Source organism: Dreissena polymorpha, chromosome 2 (genome assembly GCF_020536995.1).
Source record: "Dreissena polymorpha isolate Duluth1 chromosome 2, UMN_Dpol_1.0, whole genome shotgun sequence".
In the NCBI taxonomy this organism is placed as follows: Eukaryota; Metazoa; Mollusca; class Bivalvia; order Myida; family Dreissenidae; genus Dreissena; species Dreissena polymorpha.
In genome coordinates, this window is record NC_068356.1 from 25,297,236 (window position 1) to 25,315,091 (window position 17,856).

General features: G+C 35.9%; 1 protein-coding gene and 1 long non-coding RNA gene across 4 annotated transcripts in view; both read left to right on the forward strand.

The window, feature by feature from the left end:
• LOC127866300 (kinetochore protein Nuf2-B-like) overlaps positions 1-17,450 on the forward strand; it is a 21,019-nt gene extending 3,569 nt beyond the window's left edge. Inside the window, exons 3-13 of the mRNA XM_052406764.1 lie at positions 2,842-2,916; positions 4,946-5,031; positions 6,715-6,776; positions 7,437-7,534; positions 8,614-8,724; positions 10,164-10,283; positions 10,887-11,047; positions 11,817-11,918; positions 12,752-12,943; positions 15,252-15,414; positions 15,940-17,450. Coding sequence (XP_052262724.1) covers positions 2,842-2,916; positions 4,946-5,031; positions 6,715-6,776; positions 7,437-7,534; positions 8,614-8,724; positions 10,164-10,283; positions 10,887-11,047; positions 11,817-11,918; positions 12,752-12,943; positions 15,252-15,414; positions 15,940-16,005 — 1,236 coding nt within the window. The 3' untranslated portion in view covers positions 16,006-17,450. The remainder of the gene's footprint in view (positions 1-2,841; positions 2,917-4,945; positions 5,032-6,714; positions 6,777-7,436; positions 7,535-8,613; positions 8,725-10,163; positions 10,284-10,886; positions 11,048-11,816; positions 11,919-12,751; positions 12,944-15,251; positions 15,415-15,939) is intronic.
• LOC127866306 (uncharacterized) lies at positions 8,852-10,151 on the forward strand. 3 transcript variants are annotated; one of them, XR_008042949.1, is made up of 4 exons: positions 8,913-8,948; positions 8,991-9,086; positions 9,213-9,254; positions 9,675-10,151. It is a non-coding gene; the product is annotated as an uncharacterized LOC127866306 (long non-coding RNA). The 3 variants fall into 3 exon arrangements; XR_008042947.1 differs by having other exon boundaries at positions 8,852-9,086; XR_008042948.1 differs by having other exon boundaries at positions 8,852-9,044.
• Positions 17,451-17,856: the final 406 nt, after the last annotated feature.

Sequence of the window (17,856 nt, forward strand, 5' to 3'; positions counted from 1 at the left end):
GACATTATGCACATCATTTCATTTTGTTCCTATGTCGAAAATTCTGGTTGCTATGGCAACAAATAGACTAGAAATACTGCTGAAAATGGGGATTTTCTGGATCCTGCAATAACTTTAAAAGTTCTTCATATTTTTTTCATGAAACTTGAAACATGGATAGATGGCAATATGGAGATTATGCACGTCCTACGTCAAAAATTCTGGTTGCCATGGCAACAACAAAAAAAATATTCTGACAATGATGGAATTTCTGACAACGGTGGAGCCAGTAGGGGACCATATTGCTTGACAATAGTCTTCTTTTAAATATATTTATTTATAATTTTAAATTATATTTAATTTCATAGTAAATAATTAAGCTTTTCAATTTTTAATATCTCACTTTATCTAATTTTACAATAATATTTCAATTTGAAAATTGAAGTATTCACTGTAAAATGAATAGATGAGTTTAAGGAAAAATACAGTGATTGAGAACAGTAACTGTTTATAGTCTTCTTTTTGAATTACCTCCCTTTCTTTCATTTCCATATATTAAATTTATTCTCTACAGCATAACTCCAACACTTTATTACTAATTGATTCTTGAAATATAAATAGATGACACAAGTGCCATGTTTTACAAATATTATTCTCTCTAAAGCAAATGTTGTCATACAAGCAAACACATTTCAGCGGGGATTTGGCACTACTGTGACAAGCTTAAAGGTGAGCTTTTATGATCACCTTATGGCCAGTGTCAGTTGTCTTGCTGTTTGCTTTAAGCTCATTAAAAAACTAGAGGCAACAGTTTTGAAACAATCTATATCACAATGTATTTATTTTTATTATGTATATCCTGACCATATATAGGCCGAGTTTGAATCTTGGTCATGTGTGTCAAAAAACAAGGTGATCAGGTAAAGATTTAGAAAACCCTTGTTACTGCGCTATGGCCACATAAACAACTCAATCAGAAGAATCTTGTTCAAAATGTTAATATCATGTCATGTTGATAGGAAAATTAGAATCTGGGTCGCCTACCTCCCAAAATAGTTTAGCCAGTCAAATCTTTCATTTTTTGGAATTCTTTGTTACCACTTTAGATTCAACATTTACAGGCCTTTTCCGCTCCATTATGGGAAAACGCCACACTGGAGTTTTGGGAATTTCGCGTCGTGAAAAAACCCATTTTAGGGGAAAAAATAATCGCAAAACTGGCTCAATTGGGAAAAATAATTGCATGTAAATAGTGATTCTTATATTTCAAAGAAGGCATTAAATAGTAAATAACGACTATTTTGATAACAGATTACAGGGCCCTCAATCTATTAAATCTGCGAAATTCGGCGGCAGTCCCCCACCTGAAAAGTATACTTTTTTCCCCTTTTGGGGGGAAAAATTCCCCCTAAAAAAAATAAATATTTTTTATTTAATAGAACTTGTCTCATGATTATTATATCTCAATTTTATTTCAATTTAATCTTTGCAAACATACTAAATTATGATAAATGCAATGAATATAGTGCAAAGATGTACAAATGTAATAATGAGAGAGTAAGTAAAAAAATCCCCCAAAAAGGGAAACGCCAAGAAAATTCCCCCTCCTAAGGGCTGCGGACCCCTTCCCCCAAAGTAGTGTGAGGGCGCTGGATTATTAAAATTTTACAAAATATTTTGAACATGTGTGATAAGTGCAAGGTTTTTTATCTGATTTTGGGGGGAACAAATCGCGCCAACGCCAGATTTTGGGGAAAATAAGGAAAGTCTTAAATAATCAATTTAACATATTTTACTGTTTTATTAAAAAAAAAATAAAGGCAACAGATAATTTAATTTTGCAATATTTTTCTGTTTTCTACACTGGATCAGGTTAACTTACATATTTAAAGGTTAAAAAAAATTATATATATAATATATTTTTTTAATTGAGAATGTTTTTTTTTCAATTGGGAAAAAAACAACCAGATTTGCATTGGGAATGGGGCCGATATTCGGACCGTGGCATAGGGCGGAAAAGGCCTGATTTATGACTAAATTTTGATTAAAAATTTAAGAATTGTTATCTTGACAATGTCTAGGCAATGTTAAAATATGGGTCAAGTGTAGTCAAAATTGGTATACCGGTAGCTTGTACTCAGGTAAGCTCTTAAAGCCATCTTGTCTCGATTGTTTGCAATTTAGTTATTTGACTTTGGGGAAAACGTTATCCCCTACATGTATATTTATGTTCAGTTCTCAGAATTTTATTCAAAAACCCTACCTAATACATGATTGATGCATTAATATATATGGAACGTGCTCAGTGAAAAGAGGGTTTAATGCCTTTGCATAAAGTGTTGTCCCAGATTAAACTGTACAGTCCGCACAAGCTAATCAGGGACGACACTTTCCGCTTTTATGTTGTTGTTTTTTAACTAAAAGTCTCTTCATAGCAAAAATCTAGTTTAGACGGAAAGTGTTGTCCCTGATTAGCCTGTTTGGACTGCACAGGGTAATCTGGGGAGCACGGCCCATAAATATATATTCTGCTATATAAAAGGGCTGTAAAATCGACTCGATCCAAAAGCAAACAGACCTGATCCCAAACTGAAATTTATAAAAAATCCCCAATTTCCAAAAAATATATATTTTTTTTAGAAATTAGTGTCTTGATTATTTTATCTCACTTTTATTTCGTAAAAATCTAAAAAAGTATATAAATATACATTGTATGATTTTTTCCCAAAATGGCCAGGGAAAGGCCTGATGTGTCAATTTTATATTTGTTGATTAAAAAATTCCTTTTTTTTTCCAAAATGGCTAGAAAACCCCCTGATATTTATATTTGCTTTCTTTGCAAGTGTCTTTTTTACTTTGCAGAGTTTAGTATGGCAAGACCTGTATAAGAAAATGATGAGTGAAATAGTGGGACGATCCTTGGATGAATGCATGATGGTATATTCCCTTGAAGAATTGGTTTATAAATTAATCACAATCTGTAGAAATTGTTTTAAAACATTCAAGTTCAGATATCATGCAAACTAAGAGATATCATATGTTTATAAATTGTATTCTATTAAAATATCAATAAATATGAAATGAATATGTAACAGAATGCTGTTTAAGTGATATCTTTCTGCATGGCATCATTTTAATACAAAAGTGGCAAAGAAGCTAACTTCAAGAAGTATTTTTTTATCATACTGAAAGTGTTTTTTAAAGAATATATAAATTAAATTTAAAATTGCACTAATTTTGCATAGGGTTTTAACGAATAGGTCAAAACTAAAAAACTCTTGGCTTCAGTAGTCAGTACTATTACTTTGACCTTTCCAATTTTAAGCTCAGGATCATTAAACTCCTAGGTTTTAAAGGGGCCTTTTCACAGTTTTTGGCATGTATTGAAGTTTGTCATTAAATGCTTTATATTGATAAATGTAAACATTGGATCTAAAAAGCTCCCATTAAAAAAAAACAAGAATAAAGTTGATGAAAGAAAAAAAAAGTACATGTAACCCTCAACTGGGCTCGAACTGCTGACCCCTGGATTAAAAGTCTATCGCTGAGACCACTCGGCCATCCGTGCTCGTACAATGAGTGATGTATTGTATACTTTATATAAGCAATCGTCGTAGTATCACAAAATATAACGACAACAACAGAACTCTCCAAATTATTCAATTGTTTTGCGTTGCAACGCTTTCAGGTTTTTAAATCGTCAAAAGATGCATATAATGGATATTTAAGAGCATGGTTAAGTTTCAGTATTACTGTTTCCTCAAAAATATCATAACTACAACGAAAATTTGCAAATCTGAATTTTTTTTTCTAAATTTTGTTTATTTACCAAAACTTAAAAATGCCCCTTTGATCTCTGTATGTATCCCTGGTGATTCAAATTATATTTGATAACAAACATGTTATTGTAACTGTTTAAATGTTAAGAAAACAACGCTATCCAATATATATGTAAAACATGTATTGAAATATGTTTAAATATATATAATATCATCCATTTATTATTTTAATTCAAGATGAAGAGATGTGTTTCTTTATCCAGAATGCAGCCTTCTCATTAATGTGTATTTTTTGTCTCAATCTTCAGTAATGAGAGTTTCAACTGTATGCAATCATAAATAACATGCTTAGGAAATTATTTGTATTAACATACATGTTAGCCAATTCACATTTGTATGATAACTGGAAAAACTTCCTTTGAAGCGTGTCAATAAAATAAGACATTAAATTAGTGCTACTTGTATATGGGGTGAAATTCCATGGAATAAAAAGTAGCTCAATATTGTTGGTCAGAGCCTTACTGGTAGTGCAACTGTAAGGCTGGACATCCACAGTGATTTTGATGCCCCCGGATCGAAAGATCCGGGGCATATTGTTTTTGGCCTGTTTGTCATTCATTCATTCATTGTGTGTGTCCCAAAACGTTAACCTTGGTTAAAGTTTTGCAATATTAACTTTTGCATTATTGAAGATAGCAACTTGATATTTGGCATGCATGTGTATCTCATGGAGCTGCACATTTTTAGTGGTGAAAGGTCAAGGTCAACCTTCAAGGTCAAAGGTCAGATATATGGCTTCAAAGGGGCACGATAGGGGGCATTGTGTTTCTGACAAACACATCTCTTGTTTTACTTTTTATTATAAAGCCTATGTTATTTGGATTGGGAAAAATAGCACGATAACCCAAAAAATCTGGTAAAATGACACATTATTTATATGATCATAAATGGCAGTATTTCAAAATTTTTATAAATGCATGGTTAACTGCATTTTAAATTTATACTAAAAAGTCCTCTGGATTTGTATTGCTTTGTAATTAAATCAATAAACCAGTTATTGTATTGAGTTATTGGAAGTTATGTTTTTGTTGGGAAGTTTTGGTCAGATTTATGAGGAAATGTTACTTTTTGCAATTGGGAAACAGTCTGTTGGAGACTTAATTTTGGGCCCCAAATGACTGTTTCAGGAGCCACTTCACCTTACCCCAGTGGAGCTGGAGTTTCCAGAGTTGTACACAGACACCCTCAATGTGCTCACCCTCATCAATGCCATGTGAGTATGGGCAATGTATTTGTAAGTCCTCTGCACTTGTTACCACTTCATCAGTGCTTTCCACAGGATTTTTTTCAGATGCCCCGGGGCCGTTTGGGGGGTACTTATTACTTTTCCCGTCGCTACACATTACCGGATAATCTCATATATTCCAGTTTAAAAAGCTAACTCTGGTAAATATTTACAACAAAAGTGCTCAAGAATGTCAAGAAACACAAACATTCACCATTTTTCTTAAGTATCAAATAAATTTTGGCATATGTTACTATTTAAAGATGTGATGAAATGTCCAATCGGGGCGTTTTTTTCCCTCTGAACACGCGTTAATTGCCTGACGTAATGTTCTCCTTTTTATACAACACAAAATACACCCACACTTTCCATGCGACATTCTACATGTCTGCATAATTTTCGCGCGCTTTTATTGAGACAAAGGATAAAGCACTGTTTATTTTATGCTAGAATTTGTTAATGTCATGTAAGCATTAAAATTAGGAAGCGTGTTTCGGATTACAAATTTAATAATGCTCAGTTGAGAATAGACAGAAACATTTACAGTTGTGCGTAATTTATTCAACGATAATTTGTTAAAGCGCATTACGATTCGAATAAATGTTTTGACCTATGCATGAAATGCACAATATTCATGAGGATTACACCCTGTTGCCATCAGTCTTCTTAGTAAGTGGCCGAGACTCGTCGTTTGCATGATCTTAATGCAGGTATTACTGCTTTCAAGTGTTGTCGCTCATTCAAAGCGTTCACTTTCATTGGCCAATATTGATTTTCCATTACAACGACGATCCGCCTTTAGGTGGGTAGAGATACATGATGTAATTGACAGAGGATCATAAATCGGCTCTTACAATTTTCGGCGAAGTCGATATCGCTTTGATCTTAAGATTAAGAATGCTAGTTGCAGTATGAAAAATACACACTGATCAGAACATTTCAAGCGCCCCGCGGACTCTGATTTCGACTTTCAAGCGCCCCGGCGAGGGACCGTTAAATGGCCTGTGGAAAGCATTGCTGCCTTGAACATGCAGTCGTGTTTGCTTGATTTGTAATTCTACCTCCTACTGGAAGATTACTGTCAGTTGTTCTGATAATTAAACAAAATGTAATTGTGTGTGTAAACTATTGACATAACCAGAATCATTTTCTTTCTGATATGTGTTCAGCGTGTAACATTAAAATAACATTAATAAAGGCCTTGGTATGAAAAAAATAAAAATAAAATAGAGGCCTTGGTAAAACACTATGTGGACATGCACATATCCTTGTGTTGTTCTGTTTCAATGATTGTTCATGGAGTTATTGCCCTTTTGTTAAGAATACGCTGTTTTCAAGTTCATTGTACTTTCCTGTTTCAGATCACTGGAACTTTTGATCCCAAGATGAAACTTTATTTGCAATATCCGTATAAGATGGACATGCACATCTTGTCATGTCATTATGCCCTTCTGAGTTTTCAGGTAGTAAATGCCCCTTGAATATTAAAAAATAATTTGATTCCACACAATTTATCTATCGATTTACTCAGCACATCATTGGGGGGCATCTATAACTCATAATCAGTTTCACTGATATTCTTGTTTAGAAGAGATAACACCTTATATTGACCCCTACTAATGAAGGAAATACAGCCCTGGTATTTAACTACCGACTTGTTAATTGCTTCAGGTCAAAATTAATGCCTCCATTATTTGTGGATGACTTCAGCAGCAGAGACGTATTGATGCCCAGTAAGTTATCGGTATCATATGTTAAGTATCAATACATTAAAATTTAAGTGTCAGCTTAAAATCTGTTCAGTATTTATGACAGATAGCTATTCCATAGCTTACACTTTTATTCTTTTTTTTCAGAACAAAATTAATTTATGTCCTGCATGTACTTAAAGTTCTGAGTGTCCAGTTTTTGATTCCTTGTTCAATACAAATTTATTTATATATTTTGACATATTTTTCAAGGAGTTGAAATCAATTAACATTGCACAGGTACATCCTTACACCTGCTGGTCATGAAATCTTGTGTTTTAAACTCCTCTTAAGCTACTGTGTTATTGTCACTTGAAATGATGACTTTATAGTTGTTTCTGTGTATATGGCGTACCTCCAAACATGAACTGATATTAACTCCTAGTGACCTGATATTAAATACCTTTGTGTAAGGCTGATATCAGCATAGTGGTATGATATACATAATGTAATATTATTTTTGATACACTAAATATATATTTTGTATATTTAACTTTGTATCAATTAGAAGTTTACAAGTTTTGTCAATTAAACATGTACAATCAAAGTGATATCTTTTCTTAATAAATTCTGGACAGAAATAGTCAAAAAATTATCTTATTATAAAATTCTATATTTTTTCATAATGTTTTACTTTCATTTTAGCAAGTTCTCGATTAGAAAAACTTTGTAGTGCAATCATCAATTTCCTCCGGTATAAGAGTAGCAGAATATGCATGTATGAAGACATGAAAGCTGAAGTGGTAAGGAAACTAGAATCATGGTCATGTTTATTTGAAGTAGAACATATTGTGCATATCATCTATCCCATGTGATCATTCAAAGGTGAAATCTATCTGGGATAAAAAGTAATTTGTTCATCGTTGGTGGCCCAGGATGGCAACTATCTTTAGAACAAAACAAAGGAACACAAATGTTCCCCAGGCAAATCATTTGAAGCCGAGACTAGTACTTGTCACTAGTATCTAATTATCAAATTTCACTCCATAACACATGCACTTCTGCATTGTTTGTCAACCTTGATTTTTTTTAAATGCTATATAAAATGTGTTTCCTCTAAAAGATTGACTTTGTTGTATTCTTTACTGTATGTCTTCTTTCCAATTTGTTTTCTGTACAAGTTATATAGAATGTGCAATGTTTTGTTAAGCTCATCTGAGCTGGAAGTGCTAAAGGTTATCTAATGCGATCACAGTCATCCAATGTCCATCCTAGTGTGGTGTGCATTGTAAACTCTTAGCTTTTTACCATTCTTTATGCCCTAGAAGCCACATGCTGAACAGCGTAAAGAAGGGACTTACCGGTATATAAATGGTTGAGCTTTCAACATTCATGGTCGGGGGATCTGCTAAAATTTCTGCTTTAAGAGCATAAATGAAAATGTTATTTTGCACATGTGTCTGGTTACATTCAAACTGTTTAATGTGATTGCAGTAAAATAATTGCTCTACATACCAGTTATTATGTGATTGCGATGTCAAAACTTCCAAAATTGGATGTATAGGCTGGGGAACTCAAATATTCAATTTATGTAATCCCTGAGTCTGTGGATGAGTTCAAGCTTCATATTATCATTGAATATTTCATTTTCTGTATGTAATGAAGTAACTGCATGAAGTACAAATGTAATTTACTAGGTATTCCTATATACATGTACTTCTCAAAAATGTGCTGAAAACTATATTTTGCAAGAAAAAAGTAAAATATTGTTATGAAAACCTGGTTGACAGCCTGCAAATGGCTGAGCACATTGTGCATTAAATCATGCCTTAAGGGAATTTCTTGACACCTGAATGACTTTGTTCAACCATTTCTCCACCAGGAGGCAGAGCGAGAACACCATGAGAGCTTGTTGAAGAGAAACGAGGAACTCAAACAAAAGATCAACTCTATACGCTCTGAGAGGGCAAAGCGAGAGCCAGAGATTGAGAAGGTTAGTGTGTTACGATGTAGTCTGGCTGACTAGTGTGTTACGATTAAGTCTAGCTGGCTAGTGTGTTACGATGAAATCTGGCTGGCTAGTGTGTTACGATAAAGTCTGGCTGGTTAGTGTTCTAAGATCTAGTCTGGCAGGTTATTGTCATGGTTTCATTGTAATATGATATAGTCTAGGAGGTTAGTGTGAAGGTTTCTATGTCTTATGATGTAGTCTGGGATGTTAGTGTCAAGGTTTCTTTGTGTTATGATGTAGTCTGGGAGGTTAGTGTCAAGGTTTCTATGTCTTATGATGTAGTCTGGGATGTTAGTGTCAAGGTTTCTATGTCTTATGATGTAGTCTGGGAGGTTAGTGTCAAGGTTTCTATGTGTTATGATGTAGTCTTGGAGGTTAGTGTCAAGGTTTCTATGTGTAATGATGTAGTCTTGGAGGTTAGTGTCAAGGTTTCTATGTATTATGATGTAGTCTGGGAGGCTAGTGTTAAGGTTTCTATGTCTCATAATGTAGTCTTGGAGGTTAGTGTCAAGGTTTCTATGTCTTATGATGTAGTCTTGGAGGTTAGTGTCAAGGTTTCTATGTGTTATGATGTAGTCTTGGAGGTAAGTGTCAAGGTTTCTATGTGTTATGATGTAGTCTGGGAGGTAAGTGTCAAGGTTTCTATGTCTTATGATGTAGTCTTGGAGGTTAGTGTCAAGGTTTCTATGTGTTATGATGTAGTCTGGGATGTTAGTGTCAAGGTTTCTATGTCTTATGATGAAGTCTGGGATGTTAGTGTCAAGGTTTCTATGTGTAATGATGTAGTCTTGGAGGTTAGTGTCAAGGTTTCTATGTGTTATGATGTTGTCTGGGAGGTAAGTGTCAAGGTTTCTATGTGTAATGATGTAGTCTTGGAGGTTAGTGTCAAGGTTTCTATGTCTTATGATGTAGTCTTGGAGGTTAATGTCGAGGTTTCTATGTCTTATGATGTAGTCTGGGATGTTAGTGTCAAGGTTTCTATGTCTTATGATGTAGGCTGGGATGTTAGTGTCAAGGTTTCTATGTCTTATGATGTAGTCTGGGATGTTAGTGTCAAGGTTTCTATGTCTTATGATGTAGTCTAGGAGGTTATTGTCTGGGTTTCTAAGTCTCATAATGTAGTCTTGGAGGTTAGTGTCAAGCTTTCTATGTGTTATAATGAAGTCTGGGATGTTAGTGTCAAGGTTTCTATGTGTTATGATGAAGTCTGGGAGGTTATTGTCTGGGTTTCAAAGTCTTTTTATGAATTTTGCGAGGTGTCAAGGTTTCTATGTCTTATGATGATGTCTACTGGTTTACTCAATATTTTACCATATCACCTTAATGGCTGGAGTGAGATGGGATTCATATATCAATATAATGTATTGTAATATTATATAGTATATATGAAAGGAATGAACATGTAAAGCTGTTTGTTTCAGGTTCAGGACGAAATTAGTCAGGTGTCAAATCAGATGATGGAAAATCATAGATCCAGGCATGCTATTGAGAAGAACATTTCAGATGTCAAGGCAAAAATATTGGAAAAGAAAGCCAAAGCGGTAACAATTTCTTGCAACAATATATTACATACCCTTAATAAGAAAATGTTGTATTTTCAAATTTTATAGGAAACAAATAAGTGTAGGTGGTAAAAAAAATAGGGTATGTTATATTACAGGTAAATTTAACTTCTTTTTTTTTGGCCTGATATTCATCATAAGAATTTCTTTTTATAGGAAATGAATTGAAGCTAAATTCTGAAAAAAAAATTAAAAGAAATTTCATGTTAAAAACTAATTGCATGACAAGCTATCTGCAGCACAGGTGGATTATTGAAATGGTCATTGGTGTTGTACACAAATTGCCAGAGAGAAGAAGAACCTTGAATACCGACATAAAATGCTTAAATACGTCATGCCTATCTGTACAACATTAATAAGGGTAGTGATTTCTCCTCCTTTAAGCTGATTTCTTCCTCTCAGTGGAAAAATAATCTTACAAATAGTTATTAACTTTTCTAGATTTATGTACAAATGAAGAGTTTAGTTGAACTGTGTTAAGGGGTTGGGCATTTTCCTTCCCTGAGGTGGTTCTTAAATCACACCCCTTATTCGTGCATCACTTGTTCATAACTTGTTCTTTATTGATTCATGTATTTCCAGGACCAGCTCAAATGTAAGATTCTGAAGCAGAAGGAGGTAGAGGGCATTCTCTCTCAGAAGATTGTCACGTCTCCAGAGAAAGTTATGGCTGAGCAAGGCGAGCTTCGACAACAGCTCGAGTCCCTGCGTGAAACTGAGGATAGGAAGAAGAATCGCTTTGTGTATGTTCAGGATACCCCTGAAAACTGGGCTTTATGAAGTGTGCGTAAATTGTCATCCCAGATGAGTCTGTGCAGTGAGCACAAGCTAATCGAGGACGACTCTTTTTGCCTAGACTGGATTTTCCTTAACCCTTTCAGTGCGGAAACCGAATTTTGAAGGCCTGTGCAAACAGTTTGGATCCAGATGAGACACCACAGAACGTGGCGTCTCATCAGGATCCAAACTGTTTGCTATTCTGATAGAATTCTTTGAAAAAAAATCGAAAAAAATGCTAATTTTAGAAATTTAGCAGACAACATTTTAGCAGACAACAAATTTCCCAGCATTCAAAGGGTTAAGAAGATATCTTTAAATAAACAATCCCATAAAAGTGTCATTCCTGATGCATTAAGCCCCATTTTCAGAGCAAGGCTCATATTTGAATTAACAGTGCCAGTTTTGTCTCTCATTATACTCCAGCATGAAGCTTGAGAGGGGATATATTGGAGCCACATTTCACAAACGATTAGATGTAAACTTCAAATACGACATTCCTGTAAAATGTAGATTTGCATGACACTTTCTTCATTCTCAGTGATTAACTTAGTTTAATGTTATTTGCCGTAGAACATATCAAAATAGCCAAGTTTGAAGTGAACATCAAAGTTCTAATTATTAAAGAATGTAAAGATTGGACAGAAAAAAAATAAACAAAAATTTGAACAGTAATCGAAATAAAGTAATCTACTGTAGTTATTTGTGGAATGAGTTCACTATTTTCATTGCCAGCGAGGTTGATTCCCAGCGCAAGGATCTCAAGCAGGTAGTGCAGAACTGTGAAAAGGGAATACAGCTACTGGAGATGATACATGCCTCTGTTGACAGGGAAACGTGCGTAGAGCTAAGCAATTTACACTATTTACAAATTATAAAGTTTATATCTGTACGAATATCCATTCATGGTCTGTTACAAACAGAACAATAAGGAAACAGTTTCCTAGGAAAGTGTTCAAAACCGATATGTTTATTAGTCCCTTCCGGTTTCACCGGAGGGGACTTATGGTTTGCGCTCCGTCTGTCAGTCCGTCCGTCCGTCACACTTTTCTGGATCCTGCTATAACTTTTATAGTTCTTAATATTTTTTCATGAATTTTGAAACATAGATAGATGGCAATATGTACATTATGCACGTCATTTAATTTCGTTCCTACGTCAAAAATTCTGGTTGCTATGGCAACAAATAGACTAGAAATACTGCTGAAAATGGTGGTTTTCTGGATCCTGCGATAATCTTTAAAAGTTGTTAATATTTATTCATGAAACTTGAAACATGGATAGATGGCAATATGGACATTATGCACATCATTTCATTTTGTTCCTACGTCAAAAATTCTGGTTGCTATGGCAACAAAAAAAAAAGAAGGAATTTCTGACAATGGCGGAGCCGGTAGGGGACTTATATTGCTGGGCAATAGTCTTGTTTAAGGAGGATTAGAAGAACTTATCCATGACCCTTGCAAAGTGGTTCAGGTTTTTGTGCCTTGCAAAAAAACTTACTGTATTCAACACTTTTCTGGTATTTTGTTTATCCGATCATTATTCCATTTGTCTGTCTTTATTTTGAAAGTACCCAATAGAAAAGCCAAATACCATGAAATAAAATGAATTTCACCATCCCTGTCATTAAGATGTCATCTCATGAATTTTTATGTTCACATTTTCAGTGTGATGGTCAATCAGATTCAAGTGATTCTGGACCAAGTGCAAGAAGGTCGTGACAGACTGCAGGAAATGGAGAGGAGAAAGGAGACGGTCTTTGAGATGCTGCGTAAACGGCAAGAGAAGCTTGCCAAGATGTCTCTGATGCATCAGAACAAGGTCAAGATTCTACAGGAGCAGATGGAGTCATATAAGCAGTCAGTAGTTCTCCAACTCATATTTCCCACTCAGCTGTGCCTGGGTCACCTTTAACACGCAATAAAATTTTAACTTGAAAACGCTAGAAGACACTGAAAGTGTTTCATTATAATAATATATGTGAAAGAACATGAAAACAGTACTTTCCAACATATCAGCACTTGCTTATCAAAGAAGACACTTTCTGCTTTACTAGAATTTTTTATTTAAGGGAAGTCTCTTCTAAATGAAAATCAAATCAAGGCGGAAAGTGTGTTCCTTTATTAGCCTGGTGCATACCGCAGGCACTTATCTTGGACACTTAAGTTAACGCACATGCCTGGTGCAGACTGCACAGACTTGTCTTGGACACTTAAAGCACATGCCTGGTGCAGACTGCACAGACATGTCTTGGACTTTTAAAGCACATGCCTGGTGCAGACTGCACAGACTTGTCTTGGACTTTTAAAGCACATGCCTGGTGCAGACTGCACAGACTTGTCTTGGACACTTAAAGCACATGCCTGGTGCAGACTGCACAGACCTGTCTTGGACTTTTTAAGCACATGCCTGGTGCAGACTGCACAGACATGTCTTGGACTTTTAAAGCACATGCCTGGTGCAGACTGCACAGACATGTCTTGGACTTTTAAAGCACATGCCTGGTGCAGACTGCACAGACTTGTCTTGGACACTTAAAGCACATGCCTGGTGCAGACTGCACAGACATGTCTTGGACTTTTAAAGCACATGCCTGGTGCAGACTGCACAGACTTGTCTTGGACTTTTAAAGCACATGCCTGGTGCAGACTGCACAGACTTGTCTTGGACTTTTAAAGCACATGCCTGGTGCAGACTGCACAGACTTGTCTTGGACACTTAAAGCACATGCCTGGTGCAGACTGCACAGACTTGTCTTGGACACTTAAAGCACATGCCTGGTGCAGACTGCAGACTTGTCTTGGACACTTAAAGCACATGCCTGGTGCAGACTGCACATACTTGTCTTGGACACTTAAAGCACATGCCTGGTGCAGACTGCACAGACATGTCTTGGACTTTTAAAGCACATGCCTGGTGCAGACTGCACATACTTGTCTTGGACACTTAAAGCACATGCCTGGTGCAGACTGCACAGATTTGTCTTGGACACTTAAAGCACATGCCTGGTTCAGACTGCACAGACTTGTCTTGGACTTTTAAAGCACATGCCTGGTGCAGACTGCACAGACTTGTCTTGGACTTTTAAAGCACATGCCTGGTGCAGACTGCACAGACCTGTCTTGGACTTTTAAAGCACATGCCTGGTGCAGACTGCACAGACCTGTCTTGGACTTTTAAAGCACATGCCTGGTGCAGACTGCACAGACCTGTCTTGGACTTTTAAAGCACATGCCTGGTGCAGACTGCACAGACCTGTCTTGGACTTTTTAAGCACATGCCTGGTGCAGACTGCACAGACTTGTCTTGGACACTTAAAGCACATGCCTGGTGCAGACTGCACAGACCTGTCTTGGACCTTTAAAGCACATGCCTGGTGCAGACTGCACAGACTTGTCTTGGACACTTAAAGCACATGCCTGGTGCAGACTGCACAGACTTGTCTTGGACACTTAAAGCACATGCCTGGTGCAGACTGCACAGATTTGTCTTGGACACTTAAAGCACATGCCTGGTGCAGACTGCACAGACTTGTCTTGGACACTTAAAAGCACATGCCTGGTGCAGACTGCAGACTTGTCTTGGACACTTAAAGCACATGCCTGGTGCAGACTGCACAGACATGTCTTGGACTTTTAAAGCACATGCCTGGTGCAGACTGCACAGACTTGTCTTGGACACTTAAAGCACATGCCTGGTGCAGACTGCACAGACTTGTCTTGGACTTTTAAAGCACATGCCTGGTGCAGACTGCACAGACTTGTCTTGGACTTTTAAAGCACATGCCTGGTGCAGACTGCACAGACTTGTCTTGGACACTTAAAGCACATGCCTGGTGCAGACTGCACAGACTTGTCTTGGACTTTTAAAGCACATGCCTGGTGCAGACTGCACAGACATGTCTTGGACTTTTAAAGCACATGCCTGTTGCAGACTGCACAGACTTGTCTTGGACTTTTAAAGCACATGCCTGGTGCAGACTGCACAGACCTGTCTTGGACACTTAAAGCACATGCCTGGTGCAGACTGCACAGACTTGTCTTGGACTTTTAAAGCACATGCCTGGTGCAGACTGCACAGACATGTCTTGGACTTTTAAAGCACATGCCTGTTGCAGACTGCACAGACTTGTCTTGGACCTTTAAAGCACATGCCTGGTGTTTTCAGAGACAAGGACAAGCTGGAGGCCCAGAAGAGCGTGGACAGTGAGAGGAAGACCAAGATGCTGCAGGTGAAGAGCCAGGTGACGGAGAACGTTCGCAGGCTGCAGCGAGACATGGAACAGAAGGTGGAGTCACTGAAGAACGCTTATGGGCGGCTACTGGAACAGGTGAGTGCAAATAGGGAATCACAATACCTGGGGACTTGTTTCTCAAACCTGTCAAGATTTGCAATTTATTTTTTTTCAAAATGTGTTTCATTATTCCTAAAATGGAAAATACCTGGTATGTGGCATTATGAAATCAGGTAAAATTTCTGCTTCTGACTCTTGTTGTTTTAATCAAATCAGGGATGATAATGACTAAATGTATTAAGAAACTAATGCTCTTGTCTTTAATTTTATATTTAAATACATGTTAAGCTTGAATTGTCCAGTCATTCGCTAAATTGGTGTAAAGTGTCAAACTGCATGGCCTAGTGGTTTTAGCCACATATTCTGACATTTAGACTTGTATATAACCAGTAATAGAATTTGACCTAGACAATATTATTTTGTGTTTGGATAAAGGCAGGTTTCCAATTTTGCTTATGTCACTAACAAATAGTTATAAAAAAAGAAATATGTAATAGGAGGTAGTTCAATCCAATTAAGATATATAAGATATCTGTTTGACATATTCTTGTTTCTTTACAGACTGATTCTTTGAACGTGCTGTATGCTAAGGAGTGGGATGACATACGGAAGCTTCTAAAGAACTGACTGAAGCCAAGAAGACCTATGAAATTATAGCTAGACTAGCAGTTAAAATTTTGATTGACATTGCAACTCGTGAAAAATGCATGTTATGAGACATACTGCTTCTAGTATTTGGGAAACCTTTTGAACACTACCTGCTTATTACAGTTTAGTTCTTGTAAACATTTCTTATCCCATGTTTATCTTTTTCGATTGTCTATCTGAGCTTATAAAAAAAAATAATAAGCTTTTGAATATTTGAATGGTTATGATAATCTGTTGAATTAAGATTTGATGTGTCACATTGCATATAACTGAATTACTGTAAATATAACATGCTTCTTAAACCTTTGTCATATGTAAGAGGTCTTTGCCTTTTTTTTTATTAGGTTCATTTATTTTGAAATAAAACATTCAACATTTTTAAAAAGTGTAGCATGTTTTTGTACAGGCCTTGGTAACTTACAGCAATCAATTAATTAACTATATTCATATGATGCATTCACAACAGGTGTTAAAGAGACTTGTTCGCAGATTTTGGCATGTATTGAAGTTTGTCATGCTTTAAATTAATAAAATGAAAACATTGGAACTAAAAAGCTCCAGCACAAATTAAAAATTAAATTAAAGAAAGAAAAAAAGTAATCCTCAACTGGGCTCGGACCTCTGACCCTTGGAGTATAAGTCACGCACTTAAACCATTTGGTCATCTGTGCCCACATAGTGAATGGGATTTTTATGCCCCAAAGGAGGGCATAAAGTGATCGCACTGTCTGTCCGTCACACTTTGCATTTAGGTTTCGAAAAATGCTCATAATTTCTGTCGCTTCAGATGTAACCTTCATATTTGGTATGCATGCGTATAGGGACAAGGCCTTTCCAAAGGCAGACACCTCTTGTTTACACTTTATATAATCAATCCTTATGCTGTCACAAAGTATAAAACGATACCAACAGAACTTTAAAAATTATTTAATTTTTTCGGGTTTGTAATGCCTTATAATATTCAGGTTTTTGAACTGACAAAAGATGCATATGATAGCTATTTTAGAGCATGGTGAAAGTTCAGTATTACTGTTTCCAAGTATCATAACTAAACAAAATTTGCAAATCTGAAACAATTTTGTTTAATTGTGTCTATTTACCAAATCGTTAAAAGGTCCCTTTAATTAATTGTTTGTTGTAGGCAATTTAATTTTTTTTGTAAATGTCCAATGAATGCATTGGTGTATCTTAATTCGTTTGGAATTGTCTAATTACCGGTACTGCATTTGAATTTTCAATGTTTAACAAGGCTTGTCTTGCCGTTCATATCTCTCTGTATTCTTGTGTGTATGTACATGCTGTTTGACCATAAGCTTTGTCCAAAACCAAGTTTATGTTGCGTCATTTTATACAGTATTCTCGATTTTGAAATAAAATTAGTTTAGATAATAATAAAACATGCTCATTAAATATTTATCTATAAATTTTGTTGTGTGGCTTATTATGTTTATACAAAACTAAGAATGATTATATGGTGTTGATTGAGCCGATAATATTGTTGATTGATCCCAGCATCTAATACTAGTACTCCTGAATCAATATGTAGGCATGTATTCAGTGTTTTTGATTCACCGAGTCTTACCTTTATTTATAATTTTAACTAAATAAAGTAAATCATCATTCAGGGATAGAACAAGTCTTTTCACAGGATGTGATAAATGCCCATATGTATATAATTTCACAAAATTAATTAAAAAATGAACAATATGGAACAGTGTACAAAAGTTGAATAAAGCAGGACGAAAAATTCATCAGCTCTGACATCCAATAGTGACATTGACCTTTCACAAAAGAGCATAGTTATTAAACATGACTCATCCTTGACCTTGC